The sequence below is a fragment of the Acipenser ruthenus genome, chromosome 12 (assembly GCF_902713425.1).
Source record: "Acipenser ruthenus chromosome 12, fAciRut3.2 maternal haplotype, whole genome shotgun sequence".
NCBI lineage: Eukaryota > Metazoa > Chordata > Actinopteri > Acipenseriformes > Acipenseridae > Acipenser > Acipenser ruthenus.
Window position 1 is genome coordinate 32013177 of NC_081200.1, and position 20570 is coordinate 32033746.

Below are 20570 nucleotides of genomic sequence, written 5' to 3' on the forward strand. Positions count from 1 at the left end.
TAGCACAGTACCTAAATAGAATGGCTTGCTTGCATGCATAGATTAAGTTTTTTTTCAGTAGTTGCAGAAAACAAAGAAACCACGGTAGTTCAGAATCCACTGTGCTTCGTCATTTCATTTCTGCTTCTTGTAAAGGAGAACTGTTTCTGCACATGTGACAGAGAAGGGCTCTAAGTGGTTTTGTCATTTTTAGAAAATCAAGACTGTTTACATCAAGTGGTTCATGAGAGGCTCGGTGATCTGCTCCGAGTCCTGAAGGCCGTCATCAGCAAACACCAGACGCTCAACTCGGTAGACATTCTTGGGGCAGCCGGAACCGTCATTGCCAAAGTGAAAGGTGAGAGAATGTACCACAATATTAGCTTTGTGTATTGTTTACTTCTTTATTTCCTTCTCTTGAGTCAAAAGTTACTATACATTTTAGAGCCTGCTTTCTTTTTAAACAACATATGTGTTTTATAGTACTGTATTCTGGTTTCTAGTGTTCATTATCATTTCATGATCACTGTTTTGCTAGAAAGAGCTTATTCTTGAATGAGTGCTGCTCAAAAAAAGTCATACTTAGGACTTTCATACAGGATTTATTGTCAAGGAATTTCTAGCTATTGGCTGGATATACTATCTGGAAAATTACTTGATGCCTACAGTTTTTAAATATGAAAATCAGGGTTAATATGGGTGCTTGGAAACCTGGAAAATTCCTGGATTTTTAACCGGTCATGGCCATTCGTTGTTCAGGGTCAATTTCAGAACATTTGCCAGCATCCTCAGTAGTGAACCCTCAAACCTGATATTTTGCTTACAGTAAATGCAAAAGTATTTTTAACAAAAAACATTTTTTAAATATTGAAATGTTAGGCTGTATTATTCTGTCTGTCAGATAATTTCTTACTGTGCATGTTTTAACTGCTTGAGTGCCAACTGTTGGTTTGGTTACTACTGGTAGGTCTTACAGTTACTGCTACGTACTGTACCATAGATTTGGTTCTGTTTTCCCATAAGCTGTCCAGCAGACTTTTAATTACACCCTCACTGTCAGTTTCCTCCTGATCTCTTCATATCCAATGGCTGCACAGATAGCACTTCTCCTAAATGCCATATATTCCCAGGGCTCATACTGACAGGAGAGGTAACCATTGTAACCATTGTAAACGCTCTCAAAACCTGTCTTTCAACAATCGAGAGGTGTGGAAGAATACGACCCAATAACTCATTTTAATTACTCTTTAAAAAAAAAAGAATAGAATTTTGAATATAAAATAAAATAATTATATTAAAGCCTTACATTTTAGTTGGGGTTGCCCGAGGTAAGTTAGAGAGACTTCAACTCAACATAGCGGACTGGATAACTACTGTACACTAAAAATGCAGTTTTGGGAAAAATATTACTTTCTGGAAAGCTAAATAAACCATGTCATATTGTTATTTATTTCTTAGCAGACACCCTTATCCAGGGCGACGTACAATTGTTACAAGATATCACATTATTTTTACATACAATTACATTATTTTTTTTACACATTATTTTTACATACAGTTGGGTTTTTACTGGAGCAATCTAGGTAAAGTACCTTGCTCAAGGGTACAGCAACAGTGTCCCCCACCTGGGATTGAACCCACGACCCTCCAGTCAAGAGTCCAGAGCCCTAACCACTACTCCACACTGCTGCCCGCTACTTCACATGATAGACTGGAATCAGTATACCCAAATGCCACTAACATTTTATTATACTCTATTTGACTGGTATTGTTTTGACATCACATTGTATCTTTTGGAAAGGTATTGGGTTACTACATTATGGTAAGTATAAAACCTAGACAGGGAACAACAGATGATCTCTCCGTTAATAAAAATGCATTTTTAATGTTTTCCTGTAAATCCGCTCTCTTCAGTTCACAGCTCGTTATCCCACAGATCATAAGACAATACTGATTCGAAAACTACAGCTTCTCTCCTCTGTGTTTTCACAGGATGTTACAGTATAGGTTAAGCAATAACTGCTGATAAAGGAAGGTAAAAACAAATGTTTCCTGTCAGCGTGATAGAGTAAACCACAGAATGAGCCATAGCGAGAGCAGCTTGGCTGGATTTTTCCCAATACAGACTGCTACAGATTCTGCTATTTTCAGTACATTGTTCTATTTGTGCTGCTGCTTCTCCTTTTTTTTAACAATGTTTTTCTACAAATAACTCCCCCAGTTTCTGTGTACAAGACTATATTAAGAGGCTATATTCTTTGCAAAAATATAGAAGTTGCATGTGGGTGATGCAAGTTGTGGCTGGGAAGTCCCTTAAGGAAGGACATTACATTCTCCAAGGGGCTGTTGAAGGTTATGCTAGGTGCACCAATATGTGACATTAGATATGCATTAAGACTTGCAAGTTGTTTTGCCATGTGTTAGAAATCTGATCTCCGGAGCAAGGTAATTTGCTTAGCCTCGGTGCAGGAATTTGAAAGTGTACCTTAACCCAGAGCAGTTTACATTCCAGGCTAGTGGGATTGAGCAATACATTTTGGCAACAGTTATATACCAGTGCCTGGCCTCCTGTTTATTCATTAAATTCACAGACTTTTGCATTCCTCTAACTTCATTATAACTTGTATTGCATTTTACATTAATGTTCATTTATATAAAATTCATTGTACTGTTAATAAAATAGATACGATTGGGGTGTTCTTTTTTAATGGTTTTAATTATAATTGGAACACCCGGGTTCAATCTAAATTACAGTTGGACATACAGTACCTGCAATTAATCAATGATATCCATAACTGGCCTTGAATTGCTGATTATCAAGTCCTAACTAATTAACAGACATTCAAGGCCAGCTACAGATATTATGGTTTTCAGCACTGTGTAGGAGTCCTGTGACTATTTTATTTAAAGTAAACTACTTATGACACTTTTGAAGGCTGAAATATTTTTGCAATACAGGAATCAACTTTAACTAGTCAAATTGAATGTGATATTTGGGATCTCATTGTGTGTTCTGTTTACTAATTGTGCATGTGATTCTTCAGACTGCTCATAAAATGAGTATTAAATGAAGCTGTTTTTTTTTAATATATTGCCAGGGTAGCGGTGAACAGCACCTGTCTACAGACAATGAGATCAAGGCTTGACAGTGTTAATGCAGTAATGCTTGATCCATTTCACAAGGGGTCTAATGCTTGCTCATCTCTTCTACAACGTGCAGTACAGTTCAGTACAGTGCATTGGTGACACATGTCACTTGCTCAAGGATGGGCATTGGTAGGTGCTTTCCTTGAGAAAGCTTGCAGACACTTCACTGTTTATAGATAGAGGTTGGATAATCTTCTTTCAGTATTCCTGGATTTGCAGGGCAGCAAACAAACATCATGCAAAACTAACAACAAAACTTTGAATTTGCAGCATGAAGATATGAGATATATTCTAGAGCAGCTCATGTGCTGAGGAAAGAACACCGTGATCCTGGCTGCAGACTTATTCGAGTTAATGAACTCACCTTAGGAACACATTTTTTAATTGGTCTTGCTAGGAGATGTCAAGGCTGCATATGATCTACTTGTTTTTGGTGGAGTAAAGATCATCTGAACTTAATCTTTCTAATTTAATTGGGTAAAAGCTAGTTTAATTTTCAGAACGCAATAAGATGCATAAATGTAGTGGTTTCTTTTTGCAGCAAGAAAAAAGATTCACGGATAAGCAGCTGTGAGTATGTTAGTTACAGTATTGATAATGCTTTGAAAGGCAACTGGTGCATTACACTGTACACTAGAATAATCCCCTATACAGTAATGGCCTGTAGCCATTTTACATTCATGCACGTAAAGAGATTTGTCTGCTGCAGTAGGCTAGTGGTTCTCAACCCACGAGTTTAAACCACACAGCCAGTTATGTGACTGCAGTTGCATGTTGAGTGCATATTAACAGAACATTGTCAGGGCCATTACAGTTATTGCAAAAGCTGAAATTTGCCGGCATTTGTTTGTGCAATAAAATGCATTCTCCATTAGCCTTTTTTTTTCTTCTTTTCTTCAAATTGACCGTTTTGTGAAATGTGGCACTTGGGTCCTGGGCTACATTATAATATTAATTTTACGGCTGTCAAGCTATTAAAAACAATTATCACAATTAATCTTGAGATTTAAAAAAATGTATCTCAGTTAATCTTGGTTTTAATCGCATATTTAATTGATACAATTACTGCATCAATCTGTCATTCGTTTGTTTTATTACTGATGATATTATTATTATTATTATTATTATTATTATTATTATTATTATTATTATCCAAAAAACAACCCAACATAAAACCCTTGTTTTTTTTTTATTTTCTTTATAGTTTTATATTTATTTACAATCCAGCGTTGTTGTTAAATTGTTTGAACCAACTGCTAAATCACAATGGAGTCAGTTTATTACTCACCTTACTGCATTTACAATTATCAGTTTCCTTTACTCATAAACATGTTTTTCATTACTGTTATTATTATTATTATTATTATTATTATTATTATTATTATTATTATTATTATTATTATAATTCTCTTTTATTAATAACTTGAAATTGCCTTAATAAAACAAAACATTCACTGAGTAACGGTTATATCCTCCATAATTGTAAATAATATTGTTTAAAAATAAATGTGGTTATTGAAATAAAACAAAGCTACAATGTTAACGGGTCTGCAATCGATAGCTTGATTGATTCTTGGGTTTGCAGCGATCTTGAATTTCTAAAAGAGTACTCTGTTAGCTGACGGGTTTCATTTGATGTTATATTGTTGTTTGTAGCAGGAAAACTACTAGAAAGTGTATTTTGAGAAGTGAAAGCATGTTTAGCATGCAGGTGGTACAGCAGACTAGATGCACTTCTATGATACTGGAACTCACTTAGACAGCAGATACAAGTACATTTTTATTTACTTCCCTTTAACAAGTCCTTCAGTTTGAGTGCTTTGCTAAATAATGTGGTTCCGTGTCTAATTTTATATTCAAACGATGACTGCACTGATTCAGTCCTGGCCTGCATTAAAATGGTACTGCATGAATTATGATATGCTAACAAGGAAGGATGGCGAGTTAACATGCATTAAAAAAAGCATCTCCAAAAAAATGTATGTGTTAATTGCAAAAGTTGACTGTGATTAATTGACAGCCCTAATTAATTTATATTTGATTCAGACTTACAATTTTGTTCTTAAACAATTCATGATTTAATCTGCCCGCTGTTTCAACTTTAGGCAACATCACTACTCAATGAGGGGTCTATTTTTATGTTTTTGAGCTCCTTATGATGGCTTGGACTCATCAAGCAGCTGTTGCATTTACAGACATTTTTCCAGTTTGGTGTTTTTTTATTTTCTTTAGGTAATCTGTCATGCTGTTTTTATTTCTTTAAAATACAATGTGATGTATTAAACTGAACACCTACAAGCAGAGATGTAAATTAGTAAGCTGTTTATTTGGGCAGACAAGAGCATTTTTTAAAGCAATTTGTAGTCATTCCTGCTGGGTTATTAAAAAAAAAACCTTATGTAAAAACTGCGATTGTATGTTGATGATGCAGTTGCCATATTTGGACGTGCAGAGTTTGAGCAGAGTATTGTTGTGTGTAGACAAGATGTGAACCTCAGGATGTCCTGGGGAAGACGTCACAGCAGCAGCAGCAGCACTCGGCTGCAGTCATTCAAAAGGAGCGGAGGCCGTCCGATGCAGTACATTCAATAAAAATAAAGGCTTTCTGATTTTAACTTGGAGGATTTTGTAACTTTGAGTTGGAAATGTACAGCAAGCTAAAATCTGCAGGAAACCTATTTTTTTCTGTACATTTTTTTTGAGGACTTCAAAGAGCCTAGCACAAGATGTTTTTAGAGCAAGCCTTCCTGCAACAGGAAAAGTGAAGTCAAGATGAAAAAAACGATCTTGCGAGCGCCATAAACATACATTCAAACACACTAAATCTACTTCAGTTAACAGTATGGCCTGCTTACAAGTGCTTATGGTTAACGGACTTGCGGACCATGTTGCACAGTTGGTAAGTGCGGCAGTTTCTTCTCCCTAGGTGTTAATGTTAGTTTGACTTTTAGACTGCAAGCGGTGAACTAGCGTTTCCTGTGACAGTGTAATACATTGACAGGAAGCAATTGGTTAAGTAGATTTTTATGGCTGTATGATAAGGTATTGTAAAGCTCTTTGGAGAGCTCTATGGGTGTACGTGCCTGTTCAGTAAAGTATTTCCTGAAAAGAAATGTATTTGTGAAATTTGATTATGCAGACTTCTATTTAAAAAAAGGGGTTAACATCATCGCAGCTGCTTGGAATGTGGTTTTGAAGAAAAAAAAACTGGCTTCCTCTGCCTCAGTAAGCGTTGGACTCAAAGGAAATGAATAGCTAAACTGTGTATTTGCTCCTTTTGACTTAAAGGATTCATTCTCAATTTCGGACTTAATCATAATTATTATTATTTCTGTCTCTCCTTTGTGGTTTTTAAAGTGTGTGGTTTTAATTTATCATAAGTTTTCTTTTTTGTTTCCTGAACATTTCCTTTTTCTGTTTTTTTTTAAATAGAAAATAGGACAATACTCACAAATCAAGAAATCTCAGCTATAAAAGCAACATTAATTTACTGTATGAACAACCAAAAGGCGTAACAGCTGCTACTCTATGTATATTTACTGTAGGTATAAAAGTGAAACACAGACTTCAAATGTTTTCTGTATACACATGACTAATCATAAAGTTACCATATTTAGGTAGCTTATTTTACTTTTTATATCCTACATTTTGCTGACAAAGAGAAGCTTTGTTTCACTAGAAAAACTTCACATACGTTTTTTTGGTCTGCACAAAAAAGCACTCCCTTTGTTTTCAGAAAGGAAAAGAATGAGGACACACACTTTAGCACTGAGGTTGTTTCAAGTGTCTTCCTGTCTGATGCTGCTTCTTCTGATTGAAACATTTCAATTGCATGTGTTTTGTTTTCACTCATTAGTTTTTTTTCTTCTAACAAGGATGTTTATCAACGAGCATTTGATTATAGCGGATTTCTTTACGTTACTTTTTTTTACTCAATAGTGTTTAGGCACTCGGCAGGAAATTGACGCTTTACAGGAAATTGACACTTTACAGATTACAGCCGGAGATGAAAAGTGACGCCATTAACAAATCTTTGCTCATTATGGTTTTGCTAACATTTCCACCAGTATGTTAAGTTCTTTGCACACATGTGTTGATATTAATAGTGATCTGTGCTACTCACTGCATTCTTCAGGTTTGTAAAACAGTGGAGTGTTCATATCCTGTAATAAACAGCTGATAGTAGTGATTGTAAAACCTGAAGCAGACTTGTTAATAACATGATTACACCTCTTGACTGGTATTCAATCGAACTGTATTCAGTATATGCTGGTGATGTTTTTGTGTCACGTTAGCTGGTTTTGTTTATAAGAATTTTTACAACCCAAAGTGATGTGGCTATGAGTGTGTTATTTTGTTTGAAAGTAAAACTGTGTTGGTTCTCTCAGTCTCATGTGATTTATCTCTCTGTTACAGGTGTTAATTTCAAGGAAGTGAATGAAGACAACAAACGAGAAATATTTTCATCCATTGACACATTGGCTTTTACCTTTGGCAATGTGTAAGTACAGCTTTAAATATTGGAGGTTACTTCCATTTATTTTTAATACATTTCTCTGTCATTCTCTGTTTGTACAACTCTGAATACTACTACTACTGTATAGGGCACTGGATGTGTGAACTCCATCGTTTTAAAACATCAGTACAGTATAACAGTTAAAACTAGAATACTGCTTTTAATCAATGAGAAATGCTATTGTTTTCTTAAGATACAATACAAAGCAAATAAGCAAGCAAAATATCCTCCTGAAATGAACTTCAATAACCTTGACATTCATGCTCTACCTGAATCTTCATATAGTTTCATAGAGTTTCTGTATACTGCAGCATTCTAAGTACACATCAGTCAATATTCATACTGTAGCTGTGAAATCCTATTACAAAGGTGGTGCAATAACATTGTACAGTATTATAAAGTGAAAACTGCATGAAAGTATTTTTTTCTGAATTGTTAAAACAAAAACAAAACAAACAAAAAAAAACGAATAATAGTTTACATTTCAGGTAAATCTGTATAACGGTAATCATAACTTTTTAAACACTATTTATAAGCTTTGGCAGAAAAGTTTCTCTGCATGTTTAAAGGAATAGATAGTCTAAACCTTTTTAAATGTGTAGTGCCCTGCATTGTACCAGATCCCACCCCTGTCAATGAGTCAATGGAAACATGCCTTCGATATGAACCAGAACAAGTATAACCAAGACTCTTTTATGGTCTTTGTGGGGAATCCAGAACAGTAGATCCAGTGGAGTGATCCATGCTGCAACTGTATGTTTTGAGAATGGGGAAAATGAGGGTGTGCTTTAACATTCATCATAATTACATCATCTCTGCTGATGTTCACACAGGCAGTCTAGCCTGTGCAGTAATGTCAATGTTCACACAGGCAGTCTAGCCTGTGCAGTAATGTCAGTGTTCACACAGGCAGTCTAGCCTCTGCAGTAATGTCAATGTTCACACAGGCAGTCTAGCCTCTGCAGTAATGTCAGTGTTCACACAGGCAGTCTAGCCTGTGCAGTAATGTCAGTGTTCACACAGGCAGTCTAGCCTGTGCAGTAATGTCAGTGTTCACACAGGCAGTCTAGCCTCTGCAGTAATGTCAATGTTCACACAGGCAGTCTAGCCTCTGCAGTAATGTCAGTGTTCACACAGGCAGTCTAGCCTCTGCAGTAATGTCAGTGTTCACACAGGCAGTCTAGCCTGTGCAGTAATGTCAGTGTTCACACAGGCAGTCTAGCCTGTGCAGTAATGTCAGTGTTCACACAGGCAGTCTAGCCTCTGCAGTAATGTCAGTGTTCACACAGGCAGTCTAGCCTGTGCAGTAATGTCAGTGTTCACACAGGCAGTCTAGCCTCTGCAGTAATATCATGCCTCTTGTATTGTGCCTTTCAGAGTGTCTGATTTCCTTATGGGCGATGTAGACAGCGGTTCGGCATTGGGGCTTCCCCAGACTCGGAGAAGTCGGGTAACTTTTTATTTTCAATTATTTTTAATGTTGGTTTGATGCTTTTTAATAAGGGGTTTTCAGGCTTCTGCACAGATAATGATATGTCACCTTTTTACTGCCATAAAGCACACCTTAAAATGATGATGTACTGTACGTGATGTATTGCATTTCTAAGTTACATGGATCCATATTCACAGAACTGTATCTAATCGAAGTGTGGTTTTATTGTGCTATTACTGTACATGATTTATTGCCTTTATTGTCTGTTACATGGGTCCATAGTCACAGAAAGGTATCTAATCTACGTGTGTGTTTATTGTGTATAGTGATTATATACTTTTTTAATTATTAATGATGTTATGATAAATTCCTATAGAGGTAGGATTACCATCAGTAGATAACAGTTCTGTTGTGTTATGCTTTCACTAAGCCTGTCTCTGAATTTCAGATGAACTAATTATTACTTTGCATTTGTTTTAATGATGCTAATTGCTATTGCCAGAATGCTGAACCCTTTGAAGAAAGATTAATTCAGAAATATGGGCTTTGATATGCTGTAACGGTGCCAGACAGTTACAGTAACACATTGTGATCACATTGCCTTCTAAACCTGTTTACATGGTGTCCTTTGCCTAGCCTTATCTGTTTATATATATACACGCAAGATTGTTGTAATCTTCGGCTTCTGTCCAAGAAAAAAAATATTGTTTCTGAAAAACTTCATTGAAAAGTATGTTTTAAGTTGTATTGTGTGTGTGTGTGTGTGTGTGTGTGTGTGTGTGTCTATATATATATATATATATATATATATATATATATGTATGTATGTATACTGTATTTTTTTTTTTTGTTGGTGTGCAAGTCTTTTGAGAACCTCTCGGTGGAGTCGGGAGGATTACTTGCTGAGAAGGATGATCTTCAGGGTAAGTGTTTCAAGTGAAAAACATACATTTATGAAATTGTAAGGCATTGCGTGTCATTTTTGTTTTCAAAAGTGCTTTTTAAGATGCTTTCGTTTTAAAAAAATTAGATCTTTAAAATATTAGTGTTCTATTTCACTTTTTTTTTTTTTTTTTTTTTAGCATTTTTAGTAGTTTTCTTTTATATGTTCTTTAAGTTTTACAATTACAATAAAAGCTAAATAAATTTAGTAAACATTTAACCTATTTTATGTAGAAATGCCTGTTGTGTCATGTATATTTTAGTCAAATCGCTAATACAATATTTTATACAATTGCTAAATTTAAAACTGCAGAGGAATGAAGAAGTAGCTAATTTAATTATCAAAACTAAAACTCCTGGTAGTTGTCCTGCTGTAACAACTTACGCTTGTATTGCCTGCTGTTTGTTTATTTAAGGCCCCATCACTTTTACTTAGCATCAGCTGGCATTAAGATATACCACAAGGTCAGAAGAGCTTTTCTTTGCAGGAGCTAGGCTGATCTGCGCACGTCATTCAGGTCGCCAGAATGTCTAAAGGCCATTTCTTTACCTTTCTCAAATTCTTTTCAGGTCATCTTCGTGCAGAGGAAGTTGACAACGTGCTGCTGAAAAATGACAGTGGGATCGAGTCGGCCCTGCTGTACGCCAAGGCCTGGTCCAAGTATACCAAAGATGTTCTGTCATGGGTGGAGAAGCGGCTCAGCTTGGGTGAGTGATTGTTTTGCTGTCTGATCCAATTTGTCATGAAGGATTTTAAGTTGTTGCTGGGCTTCTGCTGCATAGGCCATCGACAATGCACTTTTTAAACTGGTAATTGTGATGTAGTGCCAATTAACACAGTTGTCGATATAGTCCCCCTTTTTTTTCTTTTTTTGTTTGTTTGTTTGTTTTTTTGTATGTTTTGGCTGTGTTGCCAGTCTGCTGAGCTGTTGATAATATTCTCTGGATGTAACCAGACATTGCATTTCTGTTTGTGCTGCGACACACTGAGTGCTTAGTGTTTTGTTAACCTGTCACCAATGTATTTGCTTACGACAAACTTTGTGTTTACAGATATGGAGTGTGCAAAGAACTTTGTAAAAATGGCTGAATCTGCAAAAGCCCTTGTGGGTCAGCAGGTAATCTTTTTGCACTTTCAGTTCTGAATCAATCAAATTAAGCAATGTGTATACAATCCCTGTACACTTTTAACAATATGTTTTAACTTTGCATCGCATCTGGTTAATATTGACTTGAATTATTTTGAAATGTATGCAGTCCTTATGAAAAAGGTACTTTTGTTATACTAATAAGTCAATGATATCAGACTAAAGGCAAGCCCTAGATTTTAGGGCTGATGGATCTGTCATAGTACACAGAAATTTGATTACCAAAGTCTTGGACTAGCCAGTTGTCTAATATTTATGCAAATGTTCAATGGCCTATTAGATGCATTTAAAAAACATTAATACTTGGCAAGTTTGCTTCTTAATGGTCTTTGAGGGGTTATACTTCTGTATAACTACACAATTTTGGTGGTGACGTCCTGTATAATTGGCTAATTAATGAATTGCCACAAACTGAACGGACACATTGAGGTGTTTAGAACAATACTGCATTTTTTTAATATTCTAAGCAAGTTTACTATACATTTTCATTTTAGGCTATATGAAACGTTTTGGAAAATCCCATCACTACGTAAATTAAATCAGTTTTTGCAACAGGAAATTAATAATTGGTTTTTTTTTTTTAAATATATATAAACAATAGGAACACATGCCATTCCGTGAAATTTACACCTCTGCCTTTCAAAACGACATTGAATACAGCCAGCTCTTACTGCAAACAGCCACTGCTCTCCAAACAAACAAATTCATTCAGGTAAGAATGCCAAGTTAATGGGTTACTCTTCAGTTGCGCTTGTCTCTGTCCTTTACTGATATCACAGAGAAAGCCTTTGGTTTCTTTTTTCTTTTTTCTTTTTTTTTTTTTTGTAAGAACATAAAAACTAAACCACCTTCATTTACTATTTCAGCCTCTTTTGGCCAGAAGGAATGAACTAGATAAACTACGCAAAGAAATCAAAGAACAATGGCAGAGGGAACAAAAGAAAATGGTTGGTTTTGCCCTTTTATTATTATTATTATTATTATTATTATTATTATTATTATTATTATTATTATTGTTCATTGGTTTACAGTACTACTCCTTTTATTTTTGAATTTTTTTCTTTTTTTTAGATTATTAACAGTTAAGTATACTTAAGCAACTGGCTTAGAAACATGTTAGCTGGTGTTTTTTGTTGTTTGTTAATGGTAAGTTAATGTATATTTTTTTAAACTACTGTTGTCTTTATGATGTCTTCAATCAAACCCATTTAACTGATATGATCAGTGATATGAGAATAATTAATTCAATTGTGTGTGTGTGTGTGCGTAGGGTCTTGGTGGTTTTGTCTGCACGCGACCATTAACAAACAATAAGACGCGTTTGTTAGTAAACTAGTCCTCATCGATAACTTCAAAAAACCTCAATCACAGATTATTAGATAAACATACTATGTGACATATACCAATGGTTTCAATTCCAAAGTCCTGTAGATGGGGGGCACATTTACTCTGAATTGCCTGTGTTCTCTCCCAGGCATCATTTCTGCAAGTCAACAGGGACTGACTAGTGGAAGCCTAGAGTATATGAAATACGGAATCAAATATTTTCTTTTTTTTAATAATGTACTGTAGGAGGTAATATGCAGAGTACTGTAAAGAATGCAGTTATTAAATACAGTGCTGGAAACTCATGTATTACACACACACACGAAACTCATGTATTACACACGAGCAACATCCGAAGAATCCGACCCTTCCTCACCAACTATGCTACCCAGCTCCTGGTCCAGGCCCTGGTACTCTCCCGCCTAGACTACTGCAACTCCCTCCTGGCTGGCCTCCCTGCGTCCGCCACCCGTCCGCTCCAGCTCATCCAGAACTCTGCTGCCCGCCTAGTGTTCTCTCTGCCTCGCTTCGCCCACGCTACTCCACTACTCCGCTCGCTCCACTGGCTCCCGATCACCGCTCGCATCCAGTTCAAGACTCTTGTACTAGCCTACAGATGCCTTGACCAGTCTGCACCCAGCTACCTCCAGACCCTCATCTCTCCCTACACCCCCACTCGACCTCTCCGCTCCGCCTGCACTAGAAGACTAGCTCTACCACCGCTACGCTCCCCTGCCTCCAAAGCCCGCTCCTTCTCCACCCTTGCTCCGCAGTGGTGGAATGACCTTCCTACAGATGTCAGGACTGCCCAGTCCCTGACCACATTCCGACGCCTCCTTAAGACTCACCTCTTCAAAGAGCACCTGTAGAACTCCTCTGTTTGTATCCTGGGACACTATCACCCTTCATGTAAATGTGCTTTATTTTGCTCTTATCAGCCCCTATTTTACTGCATTTAATCCTGTACTTCAGAATACTGTAATCTGCCAAGTTTTTAACCTGTAGTACTTTGTATTTAATCACATCCTGATGTAACTATCACTATTTAATCATATCCTGATGTAACTATCACTATTACCTGCTGTATTATTGAATTGTGGTTTGTCAAACTTGTACTTTACTTGTTTTATTGTATTTCTTGCTCTTATTGTATTACTTGTATTGTAACGCTTGAAATGTTTTTGCTTACGATTGTAAGTCGCCCTGGATAAGGGCGTCTGCTAAGAAATAAATAATAATAATAATAATAATACCACGTGGCTAAAAAAAAAAAAAAGAGAGATCTGTAGAGCTAAATCAACCATTTTAGGAGTGATACACCTTTGCTATACCTATCCAACCTCCCCTGCAACTCTACAAGTCAACAGGAGCTGTACGTTGTTGGCCTATATTTATTCAGCACTGTACTGTAGCAGGTAATAAAGAGGCTGCTGCTGAAAATACAGGTATCAAACACAGTGCTGGAAACGAATGCATTATACACACATAAATGCAAAATGTCTACCGGCTAAAAATGTTTCAGCTGTAGGGCTAATTCAGTTCATTTCAGAATCGATACACCTCTTCTGCATCTCTTGCAACAATCTATTCTGTCAGTAAGTAGGAGCTGTGATTGTGGAAAATGTATCACTTCTAGCTTCTTTAACAAAATATCCTATTTCACAGCAAGAAGCAGATTCAGCTTTGAGAAAGGCCAAGCTTTTGAACGACCAGCGTCACGAAGAATACGAAAAGGCCAAATCCGCGACAATTCGGGCAGAGGAGGAGCAGCTGGGATTGAGTGGAGGCCTTACTAAAGATGGCAGCAAAGTGCTGGAGAAGAGGCGGCGCTTGGAGGAAGAGGCTCTTCAGAAAGTAAGATGGTCCAGCAGTGTCTGCTTGTACAGTACTGATCAGGGGGATGTTTGTAGGGGTTTACAGAGATGCTGGTTGGCACTACCACATTCCCTGTGAACTGCACTGAGCATAGATTGCAGTTACGTTTTTATTAGAAGTGTCCAATTACAAACACCTAGTAATACTGTTACAAAATACCTTTGAGATATTTAGATTGTCACATTCATTTTAGGTGGATGTAGGTCTCTTGTGTTTAGAGCTGTGGTGGGTTATGTATGGAAGTAACATGCTTGTGTATTTTTTTTTCTGATTTTAAGGCTGATGAAGCCAGTGAGCAACATAAAAACTGCAAAGCAGATTCCATTGAGAAGAGAATCAATCTGGAAAATGTGAAAAGTGAAATCTTGACACAACTCCGGGAACTGGTCTTCCAGTGTGATCTTACTTTGAAAGCGGTAAGAGTTTACATTCCAATTGCAGTAATCGGGATTCGTGAAATTCTGGTGAAATTCTAACAATTTCAGACACAACATCCATTGCAATCAAGTAAATGACAACCAAATCCAGACAAGTAAATATTAAAAAAACAGTATTTGAAAAAAAATGCATTATTGCATAGAGGCCACATTAAAAATATTCATTCATTCTTTCATGTATGTATTTATTTAAACAGTTTTTACATTTTTAACTTAGTCTGCATATTGCTGATGGTGATCCATAACTGGCTTGTGCCTTCATCCTGTCTTACACTACATACACTTCAAATATTTGTACTTGGTGTAATGAATTACTTTCTTTCACAGGTGACTGTCAATTTGTTCCAGATGCAGCAGGGGCAGGTGGTTTCTCTTCCAGTAAACTACCAGTCGCTGTGTGAAAGTGCCAAGCTGTATGAACCTGGGCAGCGCTACTCTGAGTTTGTCAAGAGCCTGCCAAAGGATGAAAGCCTGTTGGAGTCCTTTACTTTTGAGACACAGATGTCCCAGACTGAAGGGTAAGAATGGCTGCTGGGGTAAAAAAAAAACAGCCATTACCTGGTAAAAGCACGGCTGTGTGTTGTGCAGGGTGAGTTATACAGTGTGGCGTGCAGGTTTGCGTCCTAGCTGTGTGAACGCAACACTCTTTCCTGGGGATTCTGGAGGGAGTGTTGCATTGGCTCTGTTGTGACCAGGGCTGGTCTTTGTCATCCAGAGGCCGGTAACTCGCTGGCTCTCGAAGTCCTGCTTGTAAGAGAGGTCATTGGCTTGGTTGAAGAATAGGAGGACGCCCACTGAACCTTCAGTTCTCCTGAGCTGTGAGGAATTGCTGCGGTGACAGAACATTCTAAATTGGGGAGAACATTGGGGGGAAAATATTTGGGCGCTCAGAATCACTTCAGATCACTTTTGATTTGAAATAGAAGATGCGTGTTTTGTTGGGCAGGGGTCCTGTTCCGATAAAAGGTAAAAATAACAGTTAGATAAACTAGCAGAGAGGAGTCAAGGACAGGCAGTGTTGAAACCACAAAGCCGTGTTAGTAGCTTATCTTGCACATGTTGCCAAGCACCAACATTGCTGAAAGAAAAAGTAATAAGTCATGCGTGAGCCAACAGGCCTTCCTCAGGAAATATCTGTGGTGTGAGGTTTTGTTTTTGCTAGTTGCTGTCTGTGCTGACATTTTGTTTTTTTTTAGCGCTTGTTTAAAGTGTGTGTTCTTTCCTTAAACCACCTTCACGTACCTTTGGGTCTGTATTTTTAAAAGGACATGTTTTAATAATATATTTTGATTTCTGAACACTTTCTACAGGCTGCAGTTTGGTAAAAGAACAATGAACAGTGCACATTCCTCACATGGAAACCTGTCGCAGATGTCGGTCACCTCTGGAGATTTTCAGTCTGTCGATGATGTTGATAGTCCAGTCCACATGCGCACAGGGAAGATGGGAGAAATGAGATCCAACAGCAGCACTGACATCCAAGGTAGAGGCACCACAGAACTGACTAACACAACTTCCCAGCCGTGAACGCTTATTGGCTGCACTGTGATAAGTACTTAATGCTTGTTTTATATGACTTCAGTACACAAAAGCCAAGGTGGACAGTGTCATGTCTGGCTGCTTTAGACCTCCTTGAATTATACAAAACAAACACATTTACAGCTTAATTGACTGGAGGGTGGACTTCGAATAGTTTAGCCACAGGTGAAACCGAAAGCTTTATGGATAAAAACACTGGCTCAGACTACAATAACAAGACATTTGATTCTGGTGAAAATGAAACACCATTTTATAAAAAAAAAAAAAAAAAGGTATACACATGGTATGTTCATATAAGAACTCCTAGATAAATGTTAAGTATTTCTTCCTAGATACATTATCCCAGTTACGTTTAGTTGAGTTCTTTTAATGCTTATCTAATTTTTTAATTGATGGAATTACTCTGTTCTTGACGAATGGCTTTTAAAGTGTTGGTATTTGTTGACATTTAACTTGCTTTTGTTAACACTTTAACACTGGGGCTATTGAGTTTTCTATTGCTCATCATTGCTTACACAAAGCAAATAAAAGTAGATCTCATTGTAAAAAGCACAGACAGTAGTAACAGTCCCATCAGCACATTAAACTATGACTGTTGATGCTGTCTTCAGTATCCAAAATGGATTTAATTAGGGTCTTTTGTGATTGTGATTTTGTGTCAAGCCCTCCAGTACTCTCACATGTGTATTGGGACCGCCAAGTCCTTCAGGAATTAAATAGTTAACGCGCTTGGTTATTTTATAGCCTCTCACTTGAAAAGCAATCCTGTCCTTTGATGTTTCTAATTAGGTAATTACCAAGGACACTGTTTATTAGATTTGGGCCTAAAACGTAACAATTTGTGGATTGCAATCCTGACTAAAAACACTGCATTTTTTAAAACACAAACCTTTTTATTTTAAATGTTGGGTCCACGCTTTTTAAATCTGTACAGTATGTGTTTTCCTTTAAAATAAAAAAATCTTCTGTATCGGATTGAATTTGGATATCTCTTTCCCAAGATTGTTTAATTCCATTAAGTACATAATCCTATTGCTCATTCAAGCTAAATTTATACAATTAGTTTGTTTTCTTCCGCCATTTGTGTAATGATTGATATTGTATAATGAAAATGTTATGTATACCTTGTACTATCTAGGTTTATTAAACATGTGTATTGTTTGTTAATAAAACTGAATGAAGAATATGTTTAAAATGGTGTTTTACTTGGATATATTTTGTTGGCTTTCACTAATACTAATGAATGATGTTCTTCTCCCCCTTTGACAGCACTACGGGGGCAAGGGCCTTTCCGCGCCTGGCCGACTGGCAGTCAGGGAGGAGGGATGTGCAGTGACTCAGAAAGTGCAGGTGGGAGCAGTGAGTCCAGATCCATGGACTCCCCTACCGCCAGCCCAGGTACACAATCTAACTGGGGATTAGAGTGTTTATGATCAACACCAGCTGTAGAGGAATTGCAGTCTGCAGTTAGGCCTGTGTGAAAGAACACTTTGTATTATAGTGACCACAGCAATTAATTCACATTTAAAAAAATTTAAAACCAGAATATAAAGACAATTTCTACAGACCTTTAAGGTGTTTGTAATAAATGGTTTACTCTGAATAACTGACTTATCTGAAATGTGTTTTTATATTGATATTTAAATTCTGTGTTTTTAGGTTTTTTACTTAGTTCTCTGAGTTTTAATAGTAAGGATTACATTCATCACTAAAAATAAGAAAGAAAGGAGTGTCTATTCGAGGTGTGAATCACCTGTGATCATGAGGTGAACATGTCAACCGGTCAACACCCATTTAGGGGCTGGTATAAAATGGACCCCTCTCAAGCTATCCTGTTCATTTTGTTGAAGACCAGTTTACAGTTAACTCTATCTCTTAGCTAAGTGCCGTTTATTTGATTTTAAATAAACTTCATTTAATCTACAGGAGATTTTAAAAGAAGGCTGCCAAGAACCCCATCCACAGGCACCATGTCCTCAGCAGATGACCTTGATGAGAGAGAGCCACCTTCTCCTTCAGACAATGGTGAGATGTTTTGCTTTTTTTTTTTTTTACATAGTTTAGGTGCAAAAATGTTTTGAGGTTTGCATTGCCCTCTTGGGTTTATTGATCTCTAGACTTCCAAGGCAAACAAGCTGCTGGCAAACGCTGTGAATTGTGCATTTATCAGTTTTCTATTGGGCTTCCAACATTAGCAATGCTGTTGCACTGTATTTACTTTATTGTATTGCTTTAGGTATAAATGAAATGACTTCTGAAATGGCAAGCTCCCCAGGACCCTTCAGGAATGCGCTCCTGTCCAAGGCCGCACAAACCCACAAGCTCAGAAAACTGAGAGCTCCTTCAAAATGCAGGGAGTGTGACAGCCTGGTGGTGTTTCAGGGGGCAGAGTGTGAGGAGGTAAGATATTTTTGTCAAGCATATTTAAAATGAAGCCGTTTTCTATGTGATGTTTCTCTGTGCTTATAAAACCATTCAGATGTGCCACATGTGAACTAAGTTACTTAGTTACAGAGACTTTTTAAAGCCATCCAAAACATTTTAAAGACTCTAGACACTAGAGTATTAGTACAAACTATTTTTAAATCCAATAAGAGGTAGGAGAATGAAACTGTGGTTGTAGCAGTGCATTTAAAACATCATTGTTCCTGTTCTTTGTTACAGTGTTCACTTGCTTGTCACAAGAAATGCTTGGAGACCCTAGCTATTCAGTGTGGCCACAAGAAACTGCATGGTCGTCTCCATCTGTTTGGGGTTGATTTTGCTCTTGCTACCAAAAATAACCCAGATGGAATACCTTTTATAATCAAAAAGTGCACCTCTGAAATCGAAAACAGGGCTCTCAACATAAAGGTAAGCTAATTTTAATCAGATTAAACCGACCTCCTCAATTCTGACCTTACAACTTAATATTCCTTTAAATTTAGTAAAACAAAGCAGTTTGGTTGGATGAACTTGCAGTACTGTTTTATGCTGTTTGTGTTGGTGGTGGTCAAGAATGTGTTTGAATGCCTATAACCTGATTTATTTTATTATTTCTACGCAGGGTATTTATCGGGTAAACGGAGCTAAATCAAGGGTTGAAAAGCTTTGCCAGGCATTTGAAAATGGGAAGGACTTGGTGGAGCTTTCTGATCTGTATCCACATGACATCAGCAACGTGCTAAAACTTTACCTGCGACAGGTGTGTACATGAACTTTTTACACCATGTAGATTTTTGGATACACTTGATGACTTCAATTTCAAGTGCAATGCCTTTGTATCTAAGTTAAGAACTTTTTCCCCCCCCCTGCAGCTCCCAGAGCCACTGATTTTGTTTCGTCATTATAATGAATTTATTGGCCTGGCCAAAGAGAGCCAGCAGGTCAACACTGAGGAAGTAGATGGCCCCGGCACAGAGAAGCCTCACCTGAGCATTGAGTTGAACCGAATTATCTTCAAAATTCGAGACGTCTTGAAGCAGCTGCCCCGGGCCCACTACAACACTCTGCAGTTCCTCATAAGACACCTGTGCAGGTAAGAGATCCCATTCACACAGGTCTTAGTCTTTCTAATGCGTCAGCTAAAACTGCCCTGTACTGTGTGTGTGTGTTTACACAACAAAAAGAGACCAATTACCAATCACCAAAAATGTAAGAAGTACATGCATCACAAAGTATCTTAATATAATTATAAATCTGCAGTAGGATGGAGAAAATCTTACTAGAGGGTCCTGTATATACCATAAGAAGGATTGAGGCCCCTAATGCATGTTATTTAAATAAGATTGCATTAGGAATGAAGGTGCTTCTTTTTTTGCAATGTATGAATTTATATCTATAGATAATGTGTGTATGTGTTTTACAGAGTGGCAGAAAAACAGGAAGAAAACAAAATGACAGCCAGCAATCTGGGAATCATTTTTGGGCCCACGTTAATCAAGCCAAGGCAGACGGATGCTGAGGTTTCTCTCTCGTCCCTTGTGGATTACCCCTATCAGGCTCGGATTGTGGAGCTGCTCATTTTGCACAGTGGAAAAATCTTCGATCTCTCTTTAAGCCCTTTGTCAGCCTCGCCTCTGGCTGGAGAGAGCTCACCATTTGAACTGAAAGGCACAAACTTCTCAGCAGAGGACAAAGAACAACATTTAAAGAGGCACTCCAAATCATTAGTGGACATCAAAGAAGTAAGTGTGTGTGCCGCTCCAGTATACTGCTGTGATTTAGAAGTACTCGATTTTCTCTTAAAT

At 37.4% G+C, this 20570-nt stretch overlaps 1 protein-coding gene across 4 annotated transcripts in view; it reads left to right on the forward strand.

The window, feature by feature from the left end:
• LOC117417083 (rho GTPase-activating protein 29-like) overlaps positions 1-20570 on the forward strand; it is a 54080-nt gene that overhangs the window by 30731 nt on the left and 2779 nt on the right. For 3 of the 4 annotated variants that reach the window (XM_034028818.3, XM_059034869.1, XM_034028817.3), the window contains exons 3-21: positions 194-337; positions 7543-7627; positions 9020-9092; positions 9937-9997; positions 10587-10724; positions 11070-11134; positions 11766-11876; positions 12031-12111; positions 14156-14344; positions 14644-14781; positions 15130-15320; positions 16113-16285; positions 17611-17739; positions 18268-18366; positions 18578-18741; positions 19006-19194; positions 19388-19525; positions 19638-19858; positions 20189-20507. In XM_034028818.3, coding sequence (XP_033884709.1) covers positions 194-337; positions 7543-7627; positions 9020-9092; positions 9937-9997; positions 10587-10724; positions 11070-11134; positions 11766-11876; positions 12031-12111; positions 14156-14344; positions 14644-14781; positions 15130-15320; positions 16113-16285; positions 17611-17739; positions 18268-18366; positions 18578-18741; positions 19006-19194; positions 19388-19525; positions 19638-19858; positions 20189-20507 — 2708 coding nt within the window. Of the gene's footprint in view, positions 1-193; positions 338-5657; positions 6026-7542; positions 7628-9019; positions 9093-9936; positions 9998-10586; positions 10725-11069; positions 11135-11765; positions 11877-12030; positions 12112-14155; positions 14345-14643; positions 14782-15129; positions 15321-16112; positions 16286-17610; positions 17740-18267; positions 18367-18577; positions 18742-19005; positions 19195-19387; positions 19526-19637; positions 19859-20188; positions 20508-20570 lie in introns of those variants that run through there. The other variant, XM_034028819.3, reaches the window with a different exon arrangement.